The sequence below is a fragment of the Echeneis naucrates genome, chromosome 12, assembly GCF_900963305.1.
Source record: "Echeneis naucrates chromosome 12, fEcheNa1.1, whole genome shotgun sequence".
Classification (NCBI taxonomy): Eukaryota; Metazoa; Chordata; class Actinopteri; order Carangiformes; family Echeneidae; genus Echeneis; species Echeneis naucrates.
In genome coordinates this window covers 13,407,343-13,431,231 of record NC_042522.1, presented here as the reverse complement: position 1 = coordinate 13,431,231, position 23,889 = coordinate 13,407,343, and the positions used below count along the sequence as shown (strand labels likewise).

The 23,889-nt window shown below is 39.9% G+C and overlaps 1 protein-coding gene across 1 annotated transcript in view; it reads left to right on the top strand.

Moving 5' to 3' along the window:
* The window catches only part of astn2 (astrotactin 2), a 228,906-nt gene that overhangs the window by 53,667 nt on the left and 151,350 nt on the right, over positions 1–23,889 (top strand). Inside the window, exon 3 of the mRNA XM_029516439.1 lies at positions 16,915–17,344. Coding sequence (XP_029372299.1) covers positions 16,915–17,344 — 430 coding nt within the window. The remainder of the gene's footprint in view (positions 1–16,914; positions 17,345–23,889) is intronic.

Below are 23,889 nucleotides of genomic sequence, written 5' to 3'. Positions count from 1 at the left end.
TGTGTCATTCTTTTGCAGGGGGGTGAATTTGCAATACTGGGACAAGAAAAAAGAACACCCATTGACACAGAATGTATATATCAATAATAGAAAAAAAATCTGTTTCCATAATTGTGACAATGTTTCATGTATATTAAAGTTGTAGTGCAGACTGACCATTCAAAGAGAGGCTGCAGTGAGTGTCCTGCACGATTCAAGCACAATATATTTGTTAAATTAAAACTTAATTAAAACGTAATTTTAAAAGAACCATTTTTGAATTAAATCCAGAGGCATGAAAACAGTTCGTGAATTTATTATGTATAATTTCAAATTGACCTCCTGAATCCAATTCTATTTTGTTTGTTCAATTTCAGCTTTCATTAGTACATGGTAATGTCTTTCTCTTGAACGACAACTGAAACAGAGTCACCTCTGTCATGACTTCCGATAGAGTAACACACTTCACTTAGCTAACAACAAGCCAAATGGCACTTTGGCCCGCTCATCTGTCAGACAAAGACGCAGTAGAGACATATTTGAATAATGTTTTACTTACAAGTATTGGGCCAGACAGATTGGGCATTCTGGCATTTAACCAATATGGCATCGTAGCCTGGCAGACATGTAGCTGTTGGTCAACTTTGGCTATTTTGCAGTTGCAGTCTGCCAAGGCAAGAGCACAGCACTGTTCCTGAGTTCAGACTGACGAGACATTTTAATATTTGTCGTCTGAACGATATTCAGTCTTGAGCTTTTTTTCTACTCTCATGCTTGCCCAGTGAAAGCTGCCATGGGGAGCGGCCCTGCTCTGATGAATATCTTACCTAATGTCCAAGGGGCTAATTTATTAGTTCTAGTGGTCCTCTTGTGTTTTCCACGCACTTTCTGACAATTAAAGTCTTCTGAAAGTCATCCTCCACAATCTTTAAGAACTAGCTTCCATGAATTTCTCCTCTGCAGTTATTAGAGCTACAGCGTTCTTAGTGTAACTTTTGGTGGAACTTCCCTGCTCAGTTTGGGGTTTGATGCACAAAAACTTGAAAGAAAACTTGAGGTACTTTGTCTCTCATGGCTAAAATCAGTAATTGCCCCACTCACATTTTGCCCAGAAGAAACACTTGTTATTATTATTATTATTTATTTATTTTTTTTTTTACGACAAAGAATTGTGTTTGGTGCTGCACTATGAGCCTTACAGTATCTCCATATCTGCCTCGAGCCAAACTGTCTGCATGGCGCATCGCAGAGCATGTATAGCACCGAGTATTGTACCAACAGTCCAACATTTCAGATAATGACCACCAACAGAGTGGGTCCATAATAGGTATTAATGATTGCTCCAAGGAGTGCTACAGCGTGCAATCTGTTAAAAATGTCGTCTATCTGTCTTTTATTTGTGCCTGTGTGTCAGGTTCAAACAACCTAGAACATTCTCAATTGCATTAGGAAAGAAAGACAACTGGAAACTGATGTTATTTTACTCGCGAGGAGAACGGTCAGAGACGTACTCAGTTACAATCTCCAACACGCTCTGAGTTCGTCCTTCCGTTTCCTCTCTTTTTATTTCTTTAGGTTATCCTTGTTACATAGGAGTGGTTACCTCTTATTTTGAATACACAGAGGACGACACATTCTGTCTCAAGGTCTGCGTGACCTGGTTAATCTTATCTGTGCAGAATGAGTTGTGTATCTTCTTCTTCTTCACACTACAGCACGCCAGTAATTTTCCACACTTTAATACATGTAACTTTAAGCAAACGTGGGATAACTTATATACATTATTCTGACACTGTGCCACTACTCGTGGATGGTGTTCATTGTAACCATTCCACGACTGGCACAGATGTTCAAGAGCAACACACCCCATGCGTGCCTAACAGAAAGAATATTCCCCCCATTAACACCTCTTCAGACATCTGAGTCCCTATTTTTTGCTATTTATGTTTTCTAGTGGCACTTTAGATGTGCAAGAGGGATCCTAGTCGAGCAGCCCACCAATCTCTATATGGCAATATACTTCAAACTGCAATTTGGTGCTTATGAAAAACGCTATTTTTGCAACAAGCGGTTACATTAGGCTGACCCTTTCATCCACTGGGACATGCTAAATAATGCCTAGTTTCATGAGAGGGCCTTGATGTCCTTATTCCGGACATGGATCATTGGGTTCTTACTTTTGAAAGACTACACGTCCTCTCAGCTCAAACTATTTTACCTCTTGTCTGTCCCTATTATTATTAACTAGAACACATTTGGTTAGTCAAATTATTTCTATCTGTATATATATATATATATATTATTGTGTATGTGTATGTACATGCACATAGGTATTCCACACTTGTCCATCAAAATCAATGTCTCGCTGTCTCACTGGCATGATAATTGTTTGAAACCAGAGCCTATAGCTTATACTATGTCATTATAAGATGTCACTGTAAACGTCTGCAGCTTCCCTATCCAAGTAGAAACGTTGCACTGCAAGCGATAACACCTCCAAACTTATGCTTTAGAAAATGACTGCATTAATGAACCTTTATTTCAGTCAACTATACTTGGATATGTTCTTGCAGTGGTCTATGCAGGTATTACCCCTCACTCTGGGTGTGTGGATATGAGGCCAGTAGTACACTTGGGGCAAGTGTAAAAAAAATCTAATTTCCTGTAATTAGTCCACAAGGAGGACAGGACCCTTGTTAGAGACCACTATACACTGTACGCTGTATAAGTCAACCTGTTCTTTATGTTCGCTGCTTGGCCCTGAATTCTGTCTCTTTACTCTTCTCCACAGGGGAGAGAGTGGTAGAAGCAGCTCTGGGTGGAAGCTTCCTGGCAAAACTCCCCCATGTTCTATTTCATAGCCGCTCTGTTCCAAGATTTTTTTAAGCAGGGCACTAAATACATGGTCAGGTGCTCTGGTGCAGCCTTCAAGGACTGTACCACTATTATAATGGCTCAGGTCCAGACTTTGGTCGTGACAGAGCGCCAGAAAAAAGAATGTTCAGAATTCAGTGACTTATATCGCACACCCGGCTCCCATCGTGTGTATACACATAGCTTTTGCGGTAGCTAATTATTTATACGATGTCATTATTCTATTTCTCGGTCAAAATGCCCATTGGGGTGTACATTCTTGTAGTTAATTGCATATAATTTATAAGAACCCAGAGCACATGGATTTATAGCCATTTACATTTTAGATGCAATGTATGCCAAAGAAGTGGACTGCCCATTTAATTTAAGTTCAGAGACCACACATTCTCCACAAGGAGAGCAGTTAAGATTATGTGAGACAAGATCAATGCATGTGAATCAGCTGCACTTATAAGAGAGGGCATTAATAAGTAGGCAGCTGTTGTACTTTTAAAACTTGCAGTAACCTCCATTGGACATTAAATATTTAATCAGAAGTGCAGTTTACGACTTGAAGTTTTGTGGCTTAGAAGTCTGGGTTTGAGGTTGCTGCAACTGTGACTGTTCAGTGGGTTGACTGAACCAGGGACATGCTTTAGCAGTTTCCTATGAATAATAGCGTCCCTGTTTGTTGTGATTTTGCAGATCTAGCTACTGGGCAATCAGCTGTGCTCAACTGATATCCTGTGAAAAAACATGCAATCAATTATGTGAGCTTTGGTGTGTCTGTGGTTGTGTTTTCAAGCTTTTTGTGGAATATTCTTCGTGATTGTGCACATTAATATGCCTGTGTGACACAGAGCAGGCCTATCTCTTTCCACATGATTATTCGGGATCACTCACCTCTCTTAGAATTTGAATAGGTTGTGTTGCATTCATCCATCCTTTCTCTAAACGGCTTATTGTGTGCCTGGTTGCAGAGAGCTGGGGGCCTATCGCAGCAACCACTCGCCAAAAAGCAGTCAGCACCCTGGAGAGGTCAGCAGTGTTTGCCAGCGCTAACACCAATCAACAAACATATTCACTGCTCTGGACTCTTAGTTTCAAAATAATCAAAGGGCATGTGTTTGGACTTTGGTGGGATTTTCTCTCATATGAACACCAAAGGCCACAAAAAATCCACCACAGATTGGACTTGGTCTTCAGAACAGAGCTGTTAATGGGTTTTAAGGTCTTTTTCTCTTTAAACTGTCAACTGACTAGTGGTTACACTTTGCATATATCTTACAGGTGTAAAAATGTAACTTCATGTAGATCTGCATGAAAGTAAGTTTCTTCCCCGCGTGTACTCCCATGTGCATTGGACTGTTTTAGACTGCTCTTAAAATATACTGGATCCCACAACTACTGAAATGGACTGCTTTAAAGTTTTCACAACCTCCTAACATTTACCTTTCAAATATTCATTTGGAGAACAACTTTCAGACACCAGCATGTGCAGACATACTGGCATGCACCACATAAGCAGCCCGAGCGACTCTCGGCATGCTTACTACATGCTTGAAAACACATTTGTAAAAGAGCACTTGTTTAGCCGGGCAAGTGTCTTGACCCCAAAAAAATTTGTTCTCTTCAGACGTCAAGTTGCAGTGCAAGTGAAAGGAGGAGGATGCTATTTATAGTTTACCTTTGGAGAGACAGAACTCTAGTATGAGTGGCTGCATCCTCCCATCTTTGTTTTTTTTTTCTCCCCCTTTCTCCTTTGCCCATTTTTTCACCTTCTCTCTCTGTTCTGTTGCCTGGGTAACAGTTACCGATGGAGACCGGGAGTTCGGGGGAACAAAAGAAAAGTCTGATGCCGAAGGGAGCGGATTATTCAATAACTGTTAATGCATGTGCTCTTGACTGCCGGAGTTTGTGTGTGTGCATGAATGTGTAAATGATGGATAGGACATTTTATTATTGCAAAGAGCTGATGGGCATAATTGGTTGTGCATATGTGGAGAAGGGAAGGAGATTGGTGTGCCATTAAAGACTACTTCAACAATACTGGGTAGAGACCCCCCCCCCAAAAAAAAAAAAAAAAAAAAAAAAAAGCAATTCTTGAAAACTGAAGGTCTGAGCACAATCAGTATCCCTTCAGTCATTGGTGTAATGTCAGGAAGCTGGTGACCTCACCAGCTCTTTGTGAGTCTGCAGGGATTGTCTCTTTGGAAATATGTGATAAAACAACTGTGAAAACAAATACCCCAAAAAATGTTTCATTGAAACACAGCCACACTAATCCTGGAATTGACCTGACTTAATTAATCTGAAGCAGACTTTTTTAATATATATATTTTTTAATATTATTTTAATTTTTATTGTTATTACTGTATTTGTTTTTTCAATTTAAGAGTCAATTCAAACTATTTTGAAAATTCAATATCAATTATATCAGTTAAGAATTGTTGTTTGGTTCTTAGATACCCAATAATAATAAGCTTTCTTTGGGTTGAATACTGAGTTGAAACTTTACAAAAGTTATTCTGACCGATAGTATGGTTGTATGAGTGTGTCCTGTCTAGCTGTTCATCACTTCAGAGATGTTTACTGTTTGGAATTAGACCATCCTCACTGCCTATCGCAGTAACCTCTATGAACTCTGGAGATAACACCACCAAGTGCTGCCAGACTAAGTACCTTAAGGAGGCAGATAAGGAGCTTTTCCCCCCCTCATCTCTTCATCTGCTCCTATATCCCATTATTGATTCTTCCCAATTCTAGCTGTTCTTTTAATGCCCCTTTCAAGCACAGTGATTAAAGTCTTGCGGAAATTTTTGCCTAATTTATTTTTGAACTGTTTATTTACCTTCCTCCAAGGGCTAATGAAAGCAGATGTGCTCTGCTAAGAACCATTAATGACTCAAACACCAATTGGGAACATCTGTGCCATTAAGACTGGGCTTAGTAGCCTTATGCAGACCAATGTCATGTGATAACATTTTCAAAGCCATCTCAGTCCAGCACGCACATCATCTATTTCTGATAATTCGTTCCTCCTCCCATTCTAGATGAGGAGATAAACTGGGAAGTTTCAGACTCTGTTGTTTTAACCTTGGGCCTAGGTTAAAGTTTTGTCAACAACAGCCTTCTATACTGTATATAACACGGTTCGGAGCTGCCAGGGAAGTGAGGACACATTGTCGTGATATGAGTACCAATGGGGTAGGGGGCCGGAGATTGGCAGAGGGGCCTTTGTGTGGGAGAGTGGGCGGGAGCAGGGCTAAAGTGAGTTTTTGATTGTATCTGGCACCAATGGACAAAGACTACCTTTCCCTTCAGCTGGCTGGTGCTCACTGGCAGGTCTACTCTCACAAGCTGTTGTGGTAACACTTGGCTGACAGCTGCAGATACAAATAAAGGCCTCACTTCAAGATAAACGACAGGGAATATAACAAGGGCTGAAGCTCCAGTTGCCTTTAATGGAGGTGCATCAACACAAACACACACCAGCACATAAAAACACCTATAATCAGATGGCTCCATTGCTCCCATCAGCTTTCAAAGCAAGGATATTTCTTCCTCTAGTGTTGTAAAATCATTAATTTCACAATCTTAGACTTGTTTATTTTGTATTCTGTAGATACAAAATAATGATTTCTTAAGGCACAAAAACCTTGTAAGCCTTAAAAAGATTTTTTTCTATCCCTTCAAGCAAAATGGGAAACCAAATGAATATGTCCACTGCTATTTTCCTCACATGCTGCTCTTTACAGGTTGGCACTATTGTTCACTCTTTGATGCTTGTATCTTTACAAAAGCAAAAAATCCATTCCTTGCACCTTTCACTCCCTAGCCCTTCTTCTTTTCTCAATCAAAGTCACCCCAAGGGCCACATTGTTCGGGCCTTCTTATTGCCTTGTTATCAACAGCTGTAGCAAGCCGGCATTGGTCCCTTATGACACCGCCGCAAATATTGGCATTACCTTTCTAATCACATTTCTTCCTCTGAAATGTCACCGAGGAGGGCATGTGTGCTTGTAGTTGGATTACACTTCCTCACTGTGAAGATATCATTTATCTCTTATAAAAGCAAATGAAAGAGCCATAATGTAATGTGGGTGGGTGGGGTGGTGTTAGGGTACGGGGGCATTGCAGTCTCTTCTTCTCCAGCAGTTCTAATTTGCCACAGTAATGAGCAAGCAGTGGTGAATGAGCAGTGGCAATTATATTTGGTTACCATGCAAACAGTGAGCATCATGGGATGTCATTAAACTGAGAAATATAACCTGGCTCCATAACAATGCTTGGGAGAAAAGGAGCTAGTCATTATCTAAATTCAGAATTTTTTTCCCCCCTTTCCCCCCTTCATCATGTAATTTTGAAATGCAAAAATGTTTCCTCTCAAGGGATTGGACTCATGAGTGGCACATGATGCACCCATTCATCAGCCCCCCCACCGCCCCCGACTATTCAGTTCCAGAGTTGTATTACAATTTCTTTCTACCATATGTGAGGGGTAATTACATCAAATAAATCTCACAAAAGGACATTGTATGGTCTTCACTGTAATTGTTTTGTTTATAATATGCAAACAATACTCAGTCAAAGACCACCGTTTATAAATCCCCCCCCAAAATTGAGAAGCCTAAATTACCTTGAACCGTATGCTTTTAGATAACAAACAGTGATACTGAAAACAAAGAAACTGTTTTCATTCACAGGAAAGGCCAAAACCAATTATATAATATGATTTCTATTTTTTGAAATGCCCATCAAGTGTTATAATGGAAACAGAATGCACCTAAAGATTTTAGAAAAATATGATGTTCACTGTCAGTCATGCTGCATATCACTGGATGAGATGTAAAGCAGATGTCCTGCATTATCATACAAACATTTTAATTTCCATCCTGCTCCAAGAGTTCACTGCAACTGTTATTTTAGTATAATTTCACTGCAAATTGTAGACTAGAGAACCTCATTTCTTCTTAAATGGTCCGTGCAAAAAAATGTTTTTTCTTCCTGACTAAATCTACTGAGCTGTAGCTGTAAATCGGGAAGCTAGTTCACAAAACAATGTGCAGTAACAATACTGGGCATTTGTAAAATGTAACAACAGGCCACATGTGCATATATTACTAATATAATGACAATTTTCTGGTATGTAGCAATTCCATGTGATGTTTAACTCTTAAATTTTATATCTCAATTTTAAATTTTTAACATTCTATAGGATCAATCATGTAATTTGTAGTGTTCTTGTCAATGTCTGACATGCGTGAATCTACTGGGGGAAAAAAAGAGAAATCCAATTGTTTCTCTTCTTCCTTTCACAACCTTGACGCCATTTATCCCTGTAACCTATAACGTCAATGCAGGCTATCTTTTAGAATAGGTCCCAAGCTTGGAGATCCTGTAACTGACTTATTGTCAGGCTGGCTGAAAGAGGAAAGTGGTGGGTGTGGAGCGAATTCTAACGGTGGAAAAAGCCGGAGAGAAAGCTATTGGGTGGGTGGAAGCATCACACTAGTGAATCGGCTCTAATTCTCTGTTATAATTCACGAGGCCAGGACTCAATACAGCATTATCTGCCCTCAAATCTTTTGTGTGTGTGTGTGAGATAGAGCATAGTGCCATGTAAAATGGGAGGACAGCGAGGCGGAGTAATGAAGGGATAGGACTCAAGGTGATGGAAAAGGGGATGGCAAGGGGATGATGGAAACATGCATTAGTTCCCATGGCGAGAGGGACAAAATGGAAAGGTCGACCTGGTGCTTTCCAGTTTAGCTGTGGGAGATCTTCATGCAGCTCTCAATCACAGTGTAATCAGATTTTATGATTAGGTATGGTCTTTTGGTCAGTGTAATTTCTCTGGCGATTTACATAGTCTAGGCTGCAGAGTTTCTAAACGATTTTCAGATACTTTAGAATAGATGATTACACGTCCGCTGCAAAAATTTACCTTTCAAATTGAGATATTTCACCCCTTTTTCCCTTGGGTGTTGAAAGCACATGATCTGTTACTGTACAGTGATTTAACACTATTCAATTGATAAGACTACACGTTTGATATAAAGCATTGTATGCACTTATACCGTGTTGGAGAGGGTGCAACAGACGATCCTGGTTGGTGTTTGCAGATGTTGTGGCAGCATAAGTGGCATGTGTGAAAAGAAAAAAAAATCTGTCATTCTACTGGATTAAAAACAAGCTAAAGCTACATCTCACATGTTGGAGACCGGATTTCTCAGGTGTCCAGGTAGGGGGACAGGCATGTTTAGTCCAAGGTGAATTAGAAGAGTAGAAACATAAACCGCAGAGCCAAGTGCTGTCATTCACGCTGCGACTTCTAGTTGGACAGAGAGAATGGAGAGCAGATGCTAGGGCACATGCCACTTTAACTTCCTGCTGAGAGAGAGAGAGAGAGAAGGATATGAGAATCACTGAGAGCGGAGGGGGGGTAAAGGTAAGAATGAGTAGGAGCCTACCAAATAAAGGATGGTGACAGGGAACAAAACAAAGCAGAGAGAGGTGCAGGGTGTTGTTCTGCCTTGAAGGTCTTTGCCTGACGCACAATGGCATGAACACAGAAGCAGCCCATTAAAGGTGTGTTTGCTTGTATAGGAAGGCAGCCCTGTCTATCCCTTTGTGTGTACCTGTGCATGCGTGCATTAAACTGTGAATCCTTCGAGGTGTGTCATCCGTCTCTTCTTCCGTGGCAACACATGCATATCACTGGCCATTCAGGCTCCTCTCAAATTGCCAGTGGAGAGCGTGACTTTTTCATTGTGACATTTGTTTTAAAGAGTATACCAAAGACTGCTGTATTCCGTTCTTCCCCTGGAGCAGGAGGTGGAGGCTACTGGGGTATAGCAAGCCACTGCTGCCACTGTGCACAGATGGTGGCTAAACAACAGAGCATGTGTCAGATGTGCTGGCTCCGAGGCATGTTGTTTCGCCCTCGCAAAGCTTATTAGGATCACAAGGGAGTTGTAGCTGTGCCAAAGAAAAAAAATATTTCCAAATCTTAAGGCCCTACAGCAGCTATTTAGACCAAGTGGATCAATACAATCGATCTTCAAACTTCCCAGTTGTTAAAGAATTTGATGCGGCTTGACTGGTTGATTAAGTAGAAATCTAATTAATATAGTTCAAGTCATTTGCATTTCTTTTTTGTTTACATACATTATTAAATACATTAGGCTTCATCACAATATGCGGTAAGTATATTTTTTTCCAGAAGTAAAGGAAAAATAATGTTCACTTGTTTGATCTAAGTGAAAAATTATCCTGCACGTGATTGTTGATACAGAAAGATGATGTTGGTAATTAACAATCATGCTACTTGCATCTATTTTTGAATTGAGATGTAACAAAGTATCTTTTAAGACATCTGACTCCTTTTTTTTATGAGTGGGCCAAAGAGCGGTGACACATCTGAGAGATCCTCAGTGACAATGCTATAAATGGCATCAGAACAAGAGTCACATGAGTTTTGCAGAGATTAGATAGAACAGCATGAATAAATATGCAGAGAGAAAGAACGCAGCCAAACACACCTACACAAACACACCCAGCATGCTGCCATGTATTTGCAAAGATGTTGCTGAATTGAATGCTGGCCATATAGCTCACAAGATGGCCCAGCTGGCAAAAAATGCACTCTGATAGCATAACTCTACACAAGTGCACAGGACAACATGCGTGTTAATACCAGGGACTTCGCCACCTATGAAGTAACATACAAGTTTATCTCAAATTGTATTTATAGAAAAACAAGCTGAAAAACTCACTGCATTGGAAGCTCATGCAAGTAAACTATAAACCTCAGGTTATATAATGACTCCTGACTGACAGCTGAAAAACTAATGTGGAACTGACATTATTGCGTCCTGTTTGCATTGTGCCTGGATGTCAACTGTTTCCAGCCCTTTATCCGTTTGCATCTCTTACTCTTTGCGTTGTACAGTGTTTTAGTGCCACCGCAATAAGGCACGATGAAGCTCTTCCCAGCTTTGGGTTTGTCCCGTTTCATTTTCTTTGCATGTTTGTGTCACCCCTTCTGACTGGCTCGACCACAGCGGGCTGAAGAAATCGCCGGACACAACTCTTCGCGACACAGTACGACTATTAAACAAACACACAAAAGCGGTTGGTGGTGATACACACACAGGCCTGCCCCTACACATCAGAACATTCACACAATTAACAAACAGAAGCAGCCACCGTTTATGTTAGAGGCGCAAACTTTTCTTCAACACACTAGTGTGTGCGGCGCAGCAGCTAGCTTATACTCAGAACAACAGTAGAAATACAAAATGAACACCTACTGATGACAAATGAGTCACAAAATGTGATGATACTATTTTTGTCACCTAATATACATTTTAACATGAGCAAAGTTTGTTTTATGACTCAGAAATTTTAAAAACCAAAGAGCTGTTCCCAGCACATACCTCCGTCGAAATCGTCAGCAGAAAAAGGGCCAAACTTTCTGGTTTCCGATTTTCGGTTACTATAGTTACCGCTACCCGCGCTGTAATCAAACACACTTAAAGAAGCCGTGCATAGATAAATGTATTCAGCCATTCCTTGGATATAGAAACCGAAAATAACAAGGTTAAAAAAAAAGTAATAAATAAAAGTCAGCAGGATAAAATGCTTACAAAACAAAACAAACAACAACAACAACAAAAAAAACCTGAATGAACACAGAAATGAATCAATGTCAATAATAACACAGTTACATGTGGTCAGGTGACAGAACAATAACTTGGCTAAGATGTCTTTTCATTTTTGTTAATGATTGTTATTGTAAACACAGGGAACTGCAAAATGCATTTTCAAGGTTACAATCATCTCATCTGTAACCATGTAAGAGGTATTCATAAGAAGTATTTTTACCAGAATATTATGTTTATATCTCTCCCTCTTTTTCCAGTTTTTCATAAACTCCGGGGTAATGCAATGAATGCATATTTTAAGCTCTTTTCGCTGAAGTTGTATTATAGTTCCTAATTACATCATATTCAGTAAAGTATGCCCACATTTGGGCAATGCAATCACATCTTGTTAATTTAACACCGCTCACATAGTCTGTATCACACCATCACAACACAAAATGCATCTTCTGTTGCACTGTGAACTGGATTTTACTCAAACAGCTAAGCTGTGTTTCTTAAAATAAATGTTAAACTCCTCAAACCATATTAATTACACTGCATTTGTCTAAGTCAGCCATCTCAGCAGCTCCTGCTCATTAGTCTCACATAGTGTGTGATTTTTCACTGTAATATGTTTTGAATGTAGGAGAAAACAAAATTACTAGAATGCATTACGCTCATATCTGATGATGTATGATATTGATTTTTTTTTTTTTTTTTATGCAGTCTGACACTGCCCTGTGAGATTTTAATTTTATATGGAGGCATCACAGTAAACACGTTTCAGTGTCATTTTTAAAAGATGAACATGTCTCCTCCCCATAACTCATTGCTTTCTCCCCGGTTTTTGACTCTTTGTGATGTCGCTACCATCACTAAAATTATTTAGAGCATCCCAGGTTATGACTGCTATGCAACAAAGGGCAAACTGGCTGTTGTTCTTATCCCCCTGTAATTTAAAGATGACTGCTAAGGTAATAGTTTAATTTGAAGAATCTGCTGATGTTATGTCCGTTGAAAAAAAAAAAAAAAAAAAATGGGTGGGGGGGGGTAGCTAATGTGTTGAATAATTCAGCACGGATGTGTGTTGCCAAATTCTGCATCCAATCTGTAAAAGAATGATGATGAGAGGTAAGTGAGAAGGGATGAAACAGCAGCAAGAGAGCCTGGCAAAGGAACGTGAAAGGAAGGAAGGCAACATGATATACAGCGCAGGAGAGAGGAAAGGGGGGTAGGAAAAGAAAAGGTAAAAAGCAGGGACAACAGGAGAGTGCTACTGGGGGAAGGGGTGGCAATTGAAAAAAACAAAAGACGAAAAGGAAAGAGTAGCATGCAGAATGATTCAGCAGGAAAATTGGGAGCATTATTGGGGGGGGGGGGGGGGTGAAGAAATAGTACAGAAAATAATCACAAAGTGAAGTAAACCCATGCTAGAGAAAAGAGTGGAATTATGGAGCTTCAAGCCACTCTCCTCCCCGTGAAGTCACTTAGGACTAAAGCAGCAGGGATTTGTAGGGTCTGAAGATGAACAGAAAACCCATTTTCCCTCATGGCTACATCTGCCACTGTGAATTTATATGGCTGTTGTAGTGAAGAGTGGAAGAACAATGTGATCAAACACGAAGGGGAATGGAGACTGAGAGACGCACAATAATCAAGAGGGACCTAAAAGTGCAAATGGTGAGAAGTGCGGAGGAAAAACATTGTGTGAGAATGTGGGGAAGGAGATTTGAGTGGAAGAAATTAGAAAGACAGAAAGATAAACTCTTATGGGCTCTTATGTGGCCGAGAGGAACTAAATTAACAGAGCTGAAATACATACACTAAAGATTGCTTTTAAGTAGGAATTGTTTAATTTTTTAGACTTGACTGTGTCTGCCCTAGTAACAAAGTTAAATTTAAATGTGCATTTTTATGTAATTATTTTTTACTTTTAAGAATTTCCATTACAAATTGACTAGTTTGTCTTTATTCTGTAGTGACAATGGGCTGATGTGTTTTGGCAGCTGAAAGCTGAAAGGAATATAGATGTCACTTAGCCACTGAAAATATTTCTTCCAATGCTTGAAAAGCAAAAAGGAGGGCTGTTTGAACCTGAGCTTTCAACAGCTTCTGCCTTTCCTTAGCAGTTTTCCATCATCATTTTTCAGCCGCTCTCAGCAGCCATTCAATGTCACTGCATTATCACTCTGCTGCTGAAATGAAACATAAGCCTTCATATGTTTTTGCCATTCTCTTCCAGGGGAATTAATGTGGGAGTGTGGGGCTAAGGGGGAGTCTGTGGGACTGCATTTCTGCAAAGCTGCCATCCTATTGGAGATTAATGAACAAGTTTGTCCGTGGTGCTAGTCGTCTCCGTGTGCCTCCTCTCCTCTCAGCATACTGTGATTTATGGACATCCAGCAGTGCATGAGTTATAATTTGAAAGGGGTTTGTTTTTCTTCATGAAGATGGAATTTTAAATGTTGTGATGAATGACCCCTCGTGGTTTTTATTTATTATTCTGTCTTGATTTAGTTTGCGTGGGTGTGTGTAGATAGGCGTTCACAGTGGCTGAAGTTTCGTGTATGTATGCATATGTGCTCGCAAAAAGAGCTGATGGTGCACTTTAAGCCTGACAGCCGTGAATGCATCACCCTTAGGTTGCCATTTCTTTTTCAGTTCAACACTGCATCTTACCTATTGGCCGTTGTGAAAAATCAAAGAATAACTCATGCCCTGCCTCGGTTCCGTCCTTTCTGTCTTTGCGTATGGATTTGCTTTATTCCCCAGTCACAGCATTCATGGTGGTGTTTGATGTTTCTGTGATGCTGACGTGCTGTATTGAATTAACCTGAAAGGAAGCTCCTTGATGAGTTTATCTGATATAAAAGGGTTTGGTCAAGAGAAGGCAAGATGGGTGAACAGCCCCTTGTGCATGTGCATGTTTGACACCATAAATCAATGAATTTCTTCCTGACTGCTGTGCATACTGTGTGTTGACGAGACTTACAGTTTGTGAGTCTTTTTATATGATATCACTTTTTTTGGGGGGGGGGTGGAGTGGTGCTTCAACTTTATGGGAATTTTTTATGATATTGCTGTATTGGATTGCATTATATTAGACGCTGCCACTGCTTTATCATGCTACATCTTTTGTGTGTGTGCCCATCTGTGCAAGTGAATCCTGCGTTCAGATGCTGACTGTAAGTGTGACTGCAGAAAGTGCACAACGAGCTAACAAAGTGCTGATTTTCAGCATTAAAAATGTAGTGCACTATACAGCAATTTCATTGTGTGTGTCCATGCATGCGTGTGTGTGAATGTATGTGTGACCATTTCCTTCCTACCTTCTAATTATTTGCTAATGTCACCATTGCTACTGGGATGTCTTGTCCTTCATTTTTTACCCCTCTTTTCCAGAATAAGTCCAAAATGACTTTACATAAGCTTCCTTCAGTTTCTACAGCCTGGAAATGGTCACTTTCAAAAAGTGGGCAGATCACTTAAATTAAGGAAATGTTTGTGCCAAACTATTAATATTAAATAACAACCTGGGTTGACAATGAAAGTAAGAGAACGGCTGTCTTTGTCAAACACAAACAACGTCAGGTTAATTGATTGAGTCTCAGTGATTTATAATTAATGCTTTTAATTATGAATTTAATTCATCATAGCAAATGGGATCAAGTCAAATTATTAACATATAAATCCACTAATAATGTGATAATTATGGTCACAAGTTTACCATGCTAATGAAGTGGTGGTGGGCTGAAGGTAATTTCGGAGTTCTTGACTTTTGCAGAGGCTGCCTTCTACAGAGTACTCGCACAAACAAGCAGTAACAATTAACATACAGCCAACACTGTGGGAATCAAATAGTCTTTTAATTTCATTACACAAGAACAGTACAGTGAAACTCCGTTAGGCTACTCTGGTTATTAAGAGAGTGAGCTGAGCCGCTTTTGTATTCGTCAGCACTATATTCATATATAGCAATAAAAGAAAGAGAATGCTAGGCACGGTGGATCTAGAGTTTCTGGGTGGCAACATACAACATCAGATTGGTCTAAACATTAAAGAGGCACAACTGATAACCAGGTGGGGAGGTAAGGACCCTGGTGTGTGTGTGTGTGTGTGTGTGCGTGTGTGCGCGCGTGCATGCGTGTGAGAGAGTGTGAAAGTAAAGGATATGGTTTTTAAGTGTTGGGTTCAGAGCTGCTGCCGCATGGGGAAGTGAAGAAGGAACTGGCAAAACAGACAGGAGAACATAAAAATAGAAGCCTGAGTCAGTCATGATCCGCAGCGTCCCTCACACCCTGCGAGCGTTTGTTTGACAGAAGAGGTCAAAATTCCAGCAACACTTGCTGTATGCAGAACAACTTCATTGTCAGACTGACACAGTTTGGCCTGTGGCCTTCATCGGGGTCAGCCCACGTTTGAATATCAGTGAAAGGGATGGAGAAGGAGACAGAGCAAACAGAGAGAGATGCATGCAAATCTAAAGAGTAAAGACGCTGCCGAAGCTGATCTGAACGACCCCACAGATCAGTCAACATGCAGAGCTTCACTAAATAAAGCTTCCACAAACACATTCAGAATCACGCAAACTAGCAGTGCTCAAACAAAAAACATAGCATGAACAAACAAGCAGTACTCAAACATCAAATACAGCGTCAAACTATATTACATAGCAGATTGGTCTTTGGAGGCATAGTCTTCAGCTAATTCTGCTCAGGTATGGGGCATTTGCTCCTGTATGTGTTTATTGAGCTCCTCTTCTGCCTGTCACTGAAAAAAAAAACTAAACAAAAAACCCACACCACTGCTTGAAACTTGGAGAAAAAACAAAAGGTGGAGTTTGGTCACCTCCCATCCTTCAAAATAAAGCCAACTATTGTCTTGCAGTATAAAATATAAACCAATGTCATGTGATGTCACTTTCCATTTTTCAGTGAGTCCAGACCAGGCCATACAAATTAGTCTCGACCCCATCATCATTCATAGCACTTCCATTCAATTGGATTATATTATACTGGAGATAAATGAGTATTTATGAAGAGCCTAGAGTTGTATGTATATGTTTGACGTTTGTTGAATGCCAATTTGTGACTACATACGAGATTTTGTATGTTAAAGAATTTGCAGAATTTGCATGCACTTGGACTATAGTTTAGGTCTGAATGAGTCTGTCTTTTTCTAACCCTGTGAGGCGTTGTTGATTTAAGCTTGCATATCAAAGCGCTGATTGCCAGACTTCTTTAATTGCTAATGCAAATCAGTGCTAATTGGCATTCAACCTGATATAAGTGGCAATGGGGTTTTGCTTTTGGGGTTATTATTGATCGAGGTAAATTCGCCCTTTGTCGTGGATGTTTGCATTGGCTACATTAATTGTTATTCTTATGCTTTTCTCTCACAACCTGCTTTTGTTTTTCGCCTTCCTTTTTTCCAGGGAGGTCTCATCGCTCTGCTACTCCTAATTCTCCTCTTCACCCTTGTCCTGTACACCCGCAACCGATGGTGCAAGCGTCGCCGAATCCCCCAAAAGAGTGCTAGCACCGAGGCGACCCATGAGATCCACTACATTCCCTCTGTCCTGCTCGGACCGCAGGGCCGCGACAGCTACCGGGGCTCTCGAAACACTCACCAGCACGGCAGCTCCGTCATCGGTATGCCAATTCGCGAGACCCCCATTCTTGATGATTACGACTGTGACGAAGAGGACCAAGGAGGACACTCGCTCAACTCCACGCCCAACCAGCTCCACAACAAGCTGTGCGATGGAAAGGTGCAGGAGGATTATGGAGTGAACATCGGCATCGGAGGGCACACGGACATGATGTGCAAGGACGATGACCTCAAGCCTAATTTTGACAAACGAGGTAAGATAGTAGTCCATGTGTATTTTCATTGAAAAGCCATTTATCATGTAGGAAATTCGATTACTGTATACATGAAATGGAGATTAATTATGCAATAGCTGCAAGATTAACATGATGTTGCCGGTTCTCTCTGTATCGTGAAACTCTGAGCACCATTGAGAAAAGAAAATAAAAAAAAATAAATAAAAAAATGAGTTGTCATAGAAAATCTGTTGTGCTCAGTGGTTGCCGTCCTGCCTTTGCAAGCATGATTTGTACATCCGCGGACTCTCTCGGTGCCAGCTCCCCAGATGGCCCAGCCTGGACAGTTCACTGCGGCTCTTGCCAGACCACCCATGTTCTTGATAGCACAACATGTCCAGCTTACATTTAGTCAAAAATAAGCAGTTTTTTATGACTCACGTTGTTCCTTAACACAGGTAATGATGACTCTTTTGTTCCATTCGGAGTTGCTTGGGCATTGACTGGACTACTTGAATTAATATACTTAATTTACTACAAACTCAACTTGCACACTCTTTCATAACGGCTGCCCCTTCACAGCTACCTTAGCCATTGTCATGTAATGCAATGTCCACCCCTTGCTGAACATAGTCAGGTGTGTCCAGTCAAAACAAGGGGAACTGTTGTACGTTATTAGTAATGAACTAGCACAAATTGTTGGCAGTGAGGGGCTGCGTAAAGGCATTATTTCATATCATATCCTGTTGAACCCGAGGTGCTCTTCTGCAAAGTTGGGCTTTAATAATTGAAGGGTGCTGAATGAGTCAGAGGGTGCCCTGGTTATTCATGTCACAGTCAATTATGCATGAGGTTTGTGGAAAAGCCCTCTTGCTCCCATTGTATTTATCAGTCTACATACCAGTATTTAAACAAGCCATAAGTGGCTAAATGTTTGTTTTTCACATGTAAAAATGTCCAGAAAACCGATTAATACTTTGTTAAAATTTTTATTTTATAATGCTTACATTATTCCCTTCTGTCTTTGTTGCCAGCCATTGTTTTAGATAGTGATAGCAAGTCTTGCCTTGCAGCTCGGCAGCAGAGAAAACCAATTATGTGAAATTTTTATTTTATGAACATTCATCACGTTTGAAAGGATAAAACGGATAAAGGCTAGAATGATACATGCTGTAGGTACTTTGTTTCAACAAATGTTAAGTTAACATAGCTTCTTAATACCTCAACATAACCACAGTGGATCGTAATTCTAAGAATCCAAAAAAAATCTTTTTTCTTTTTTACAGTCTGTGGATTTTCTCACTCAAAAAGATGAGCAGTCAATGTAATTAATGGAATGGCGTACCATATTTATACAGGTTAATTCTATTTCGGTTTGTGAAAATTTAAGAGTTTTGGCTGGCAAAAAATAAATCCTTTTTGTTTGTCTTCTCTGCTGTCATTATTAGGACTCAGATTTATTGGTTGGGTGAGGCTTTATCTGCAAACCCTCCCACTGAATTCAGAGCTTTTACCCAAATGAAGCAAATAAAAATGAAACAGAAAAATGCATTTGGATAGAGGTTGATATCTGCTCTATTCCCAAATGGAGAGGAAGAATGCCGAGTTTAGAAACCAGAGGAAAGAGAAGTGAGGTAGAGGGTGCAGAGGTCAGTGCTTGTATTCTAAAATCATGGTTGTCTGGCAAATCACCAAATGTATGCCTTTGTTATGGGAGAACAAAGCGACGCTAATTGTCCCCAAATGGCAATAAGTAGTGAGCCAAGTAAACAGGTTGAAAGCAGTAAGTTGTAACACACTGTTACACACCCACACAGTTATAAAACACATGGGCAGCATGAACTGGAAAGAGAATTTTTACTTATGTTTAGAGGCGTACTCAAATTCATCTGCTGTAGTGTCAAAAATGTATTATTCTTCAGATTTAACCCTTCTGTACAAGCAGGAGGAGTACGCCAGTTTGCGTGATTTATATGCCAGGCAGCATGTTTCAAGCCTTGAGAATATGTAATAAACTTTGATAAGAAAAAGTGCCAAGCACATAAATAAAAGGAAAATAATGAACAAAATAAAAAGTTTATGTGAGAAGAAATTCAGAGTCTTTGCTCTGCCCTTTTCAGTGACATTGAAAAGCTCATTTGAAGTCATAGCTTCATGCCTAAATATCTTCACAAATGCTTTTTGTGTTTGAACTTAATATAAGGAGTAATAAAAAGCCCAGTTCAAGATATTACACCAAGTCTCCTTATCAGTTGAAAGGTGGTCTGCTAATAAGTGAGGTGGTAATTTGCTAATCTTTTTTCCAATACATATCTTGACACATTCCTCAGTGAACAATCCGCTTTTCTCTCACGGATGGCACATGAAACATTTACTCTGATGCCTGTGCCTGTCCATCCGTGCTCTCCAAAAAAGTGGTGACATTTGAATACAGAAGTGATTAACTTGTGCTCCACCTGTCCGATGCTGCTTGGCATCCTGAAAGTCTCCAAATACCAGTCATCCTTTATCTCTCTGTCCTTGCTGACAGATAACCCCATTCAGGCAAACTCAATAGTATTATCCCAAGGGATTATGGATATGCCTCATGGGGTTGTGCAGGGCATTGGCTTTTGTTACACAGACAACTGAACAAATGAGGCCTGTCAATTTTATTATTTAGTGCGAGTCCCACGGCTGGTGGATTGCATTGGCCAGGGAGGGGCTGTGTAAATCAGGTGTATAAAAACCTCAGTGGCATGCAGAAAATTTTCCTTGATGATGAGCGCTCAGGGGCCGGTGATCACTATCAGACCTCTGTCATCACTCATACGGCTAAACCTCAGTTTACAGCTTGACGAAACATGCTGCATCTTCCCATGTTAAACTACACGTGTTGTCTGTGTGAAAGTATAATCAAGCATTTAATGAACTTCATGTCATGCTGTGCAAATGCAGCGATGAGACACATGTTGGGCTGTACTTATATAATTAAGTCTCAAGAGCTCTCTGTAGATCTGTCACTGCATATCAATCAAGGGATTTAAACTCAATCTAACATCAACCAATCCTGCTATCAGTGTAATCAAATCAGTTTCAAACCTTTTCATCTCATCTCCAGATGAGTTACAAGAAGAAGTCGTGTGATTTTTTTTTTTCTTTTTTCTTTTTTCTCCCCCATAGTCTGTGAATATTTCCTCTTCACATAATTTAAATAATGTCAGCAATGATTAAGCAAATGCTAAGTTGTTCAGTTTGGAAAGTCATATCTCATGATGTCCTTGAGATAAAACAGGGAAGTCTTAACTGCAGCTTCTATGTCTTTACAAAGATCTGTGGGCGAATAAAAGAAGGATATTATTTGTTGCCTGGTCCATCTAGTTATTTGAACAATTGTAATGAATAAAACAAAGTGGGACATCTCAATCAAAAGACAGACTTAAAAACTCAGCTGTAGAGCGGCAGACTCACAAGATGAACAGATTAAATACAGGCACGTTGTCCTGTTTTAACATTACCTCTGCTATAATCTTCAAAAATCATTTTAGGTTATAAAAAAAACCCTCCTCTGAATTTAAGTCACTTGTGGTAATTCTTTACTTCTTTTTTGTTTTGTATCTATAAAACATTTTGAAAATAAAGCACTTTCCCTTTGTGATATATCCTTACCTTTATCTTACTGAATGAAGAAAACTGCAATGCTTGCCAGAGATCATGTGCCTGTTTTCAGAACAGAATGAATTTTGCAGCCTTGAGTACACTCACAAATAATGGAACAGCATTGCTTCTATTATAGTTTGTTGTCAGCTGCAATTTTATCCTTTGCAACCCCAGCAAATGACATCCACTGAGAACAATAATCATGGCATTTGGTCACATTAACCCTACTGGTCATCTGCCCTCATGTGCTGCTCAAAAATAAATAGATGATGATGATATATAATATACTCAGGCACTGAAAAATGAAAAAAAAAAAAGTGACTTATTTGTAAATGAAAAAAAAAAAAAAAACAAACAAGGTTGTTTCAATAACTAGCAGAGATTGGATGTACTTTGTTGCCACAGCGGTAGAGCAGAGAGCTAATGGCAGAAGATGATAAACTGCTAATGTTGCTAATGCGTTGTTCTGGATGGTCAACGACATCCTCCTCCCTTCAGTTTGAAACGGCCCCAGGCTAAATGTGTCTGTCTGGAGGACAAGAGCCAAAGAGATTGTATTGTGGTTCATTAGTGTCTGCTGTAGAAGCAGACACCGTTTCTTCATTCCTTGTCCTGGCTGTGGTTTGTGTAAGTGTATAGTTTTTTGTTTTTTTTTCCCCCCTTCAGTACACTTGTGCATACAATAGATGAACAGACATCTCAAGTGCAAGGCCATCCATCCCAGTAGAATAACTCTGACCACTCCAGTTATCTGTTACTGCACACATCATCACGTATATAAATATATATTGTGCTGTCATTAACTTTTTAATACTTATGTATTAGTGATAGAGAATGCAGAAGTCAAGGTTATTATATGTTATTGTTATTATTCTATATTGAGTATTGTAGTGTTGGGTTGAAAAAAAAAAAGCTTTGCCTGTAAAGTACCGTTTCTGCTACAGCTAAGCATTTATGTGTTGCGAAAAGCCTTGGTTGAATTTGTCTGCTTTTCCTCTCAGTGAAATAATGTTGTTTATAAACGCTGCTGAACACCATTACTGGGTATTTATTTTATATGGCTAACACAGATAAAGCCCTGGGCACCGTATGAAAACCGCTGAGAATCTGCCGACAGAGTCCACGACTTTGAGGGAATAAATAAGTGGCAAAATATTGCGCAAAAAAAATAAAAAATAAACAAAAGAGAAACATGGAGTTGGATCCTTAGCTACTGTGCATTTTTAAATTCCCCTCCCTCCACGGGAGCCACTCCTCAATACAAGTTGAACAAAAAGCATTGTTTTCCCTCCAGACTCTTCGAGCTGCATTGAATATGCATATCGTTTGTTTCTTTCTTTCTCGTTTTTTCTGAAGCACAGCAGAGGGAACAATTTGGAGAATAATCTAACTTTGCTCTGAAATAGAGGAAATTGAGCAAGTAAACCAGAGGTGCAATTTCCCTTGTCCTCTGCAATTCCTTTGTTTCTCTTTGAGTCTTAATTACTGGCTTTGGAGAGAGCAGAGGTCATGCTAGCAATGACTCCTCGGATTACCTTGCTGTGTGTTGTTGTAGTCATAACCGCTGGGAAACTATGGCCAGAAAAATGACAGACGGTTTTAGATTTACGCTGGTAATGATCTCTACAGAGCATGCCTAAAATCTTTCATTATGAGAGGTTTACTCACAAGACAAATTAGTCAGCATCTAAGCCAAAAAAAAAAAAAAAAAAATCTATTACGTCTTCATCCAATGACCATTGTCATTACCAAGCTTATCAAGTGTTTACTGAGCTCTAATTGAACTCAAGACTGCAGAGTAATAATCCAGTGTCAAGCTCCAGATCGCTAATGTGACATCATTGATGAGAAATCGCTGCCAGTTTGGCACACTCAAGCTAGCTCAGGGTAATGTTTTGATTAATACTGAATCAGGCTTGTCATCCTTCCCCATGATAAATAGATGGGAGTTAATTACAAAGACTTCCCCATCCTTCTTTTTTTGCCCTATCCAGGGAAAGCGGTAAAGCTGTGTGTTGTCAATGAGGGCAATTAAGTAAGATGAATAAGATGACTTGAAGATATACACATACGCACACACAGAGCATATGTACAAACATGCCCGAATACCAGCGCATGACCACAATCAAGCATGTAGGCGGCATATAAAAACAAAAACAAAGACAATAAATTGGAAGGATGTGAGGTGAATTGGCAGTTTTTAAGCAATACATCATAAAACTCTAGTCTCTCCTGCCCACTCGAGTGTGAAAACAGCCAGTGTCAGTTTCATCAATCACAGCTGCTGCAATCTCTAGTGCATTGTGTTTGTCAGGAAATTTCAAAGGAGCATAAAATGAGCAAACCCCTCCATGCACCATGCAGCATGTAACGGCATCATTTAAAACCGAAAATATGTGAGTAACAGCCAGTAAGTCCAGGTGCAGTAACAGGAAAACCAGCTTTCGTGACGTGAAACCTCTGAGGCCTTTGTGAGAGACCTGCTGAAAACGAATAAATATATAAGACATGTCTATTGAAATTGATTTGCAAGCACCAAGGCCATGCCAGATCAGTGTTGGTCAATCGCATACCAGCTCATGGCCCCATCTTTGAGGCCGATTGGAGACGCAGTTCGGCCAGCTCACCAACATGGAATGGCCCTCGATTCATCTTTGCGTTTGCTTTTCATTCATTTAAGAGCGTGCACTCTTATTAAAACTGTTCACATAGAAGTAGAAATTACTTTTGAACATTTTAATGCACCAACTTTAGACAATTAACTAAAAGACAGCCTCCTTTTAATAATTAAAGTGCTGTACGTCTTTAATCCTTACTAAAGCAGATGTCGCGGAGATCAAAAAAAAATAAGCTGTGCGTTTGGAACTGATATTAAAGAACTGTCTTTGACTAAAATGGTGTCAAACGCAAGCAAGTTCAGATGAAAAAAAAAACAAAAAAAAAAA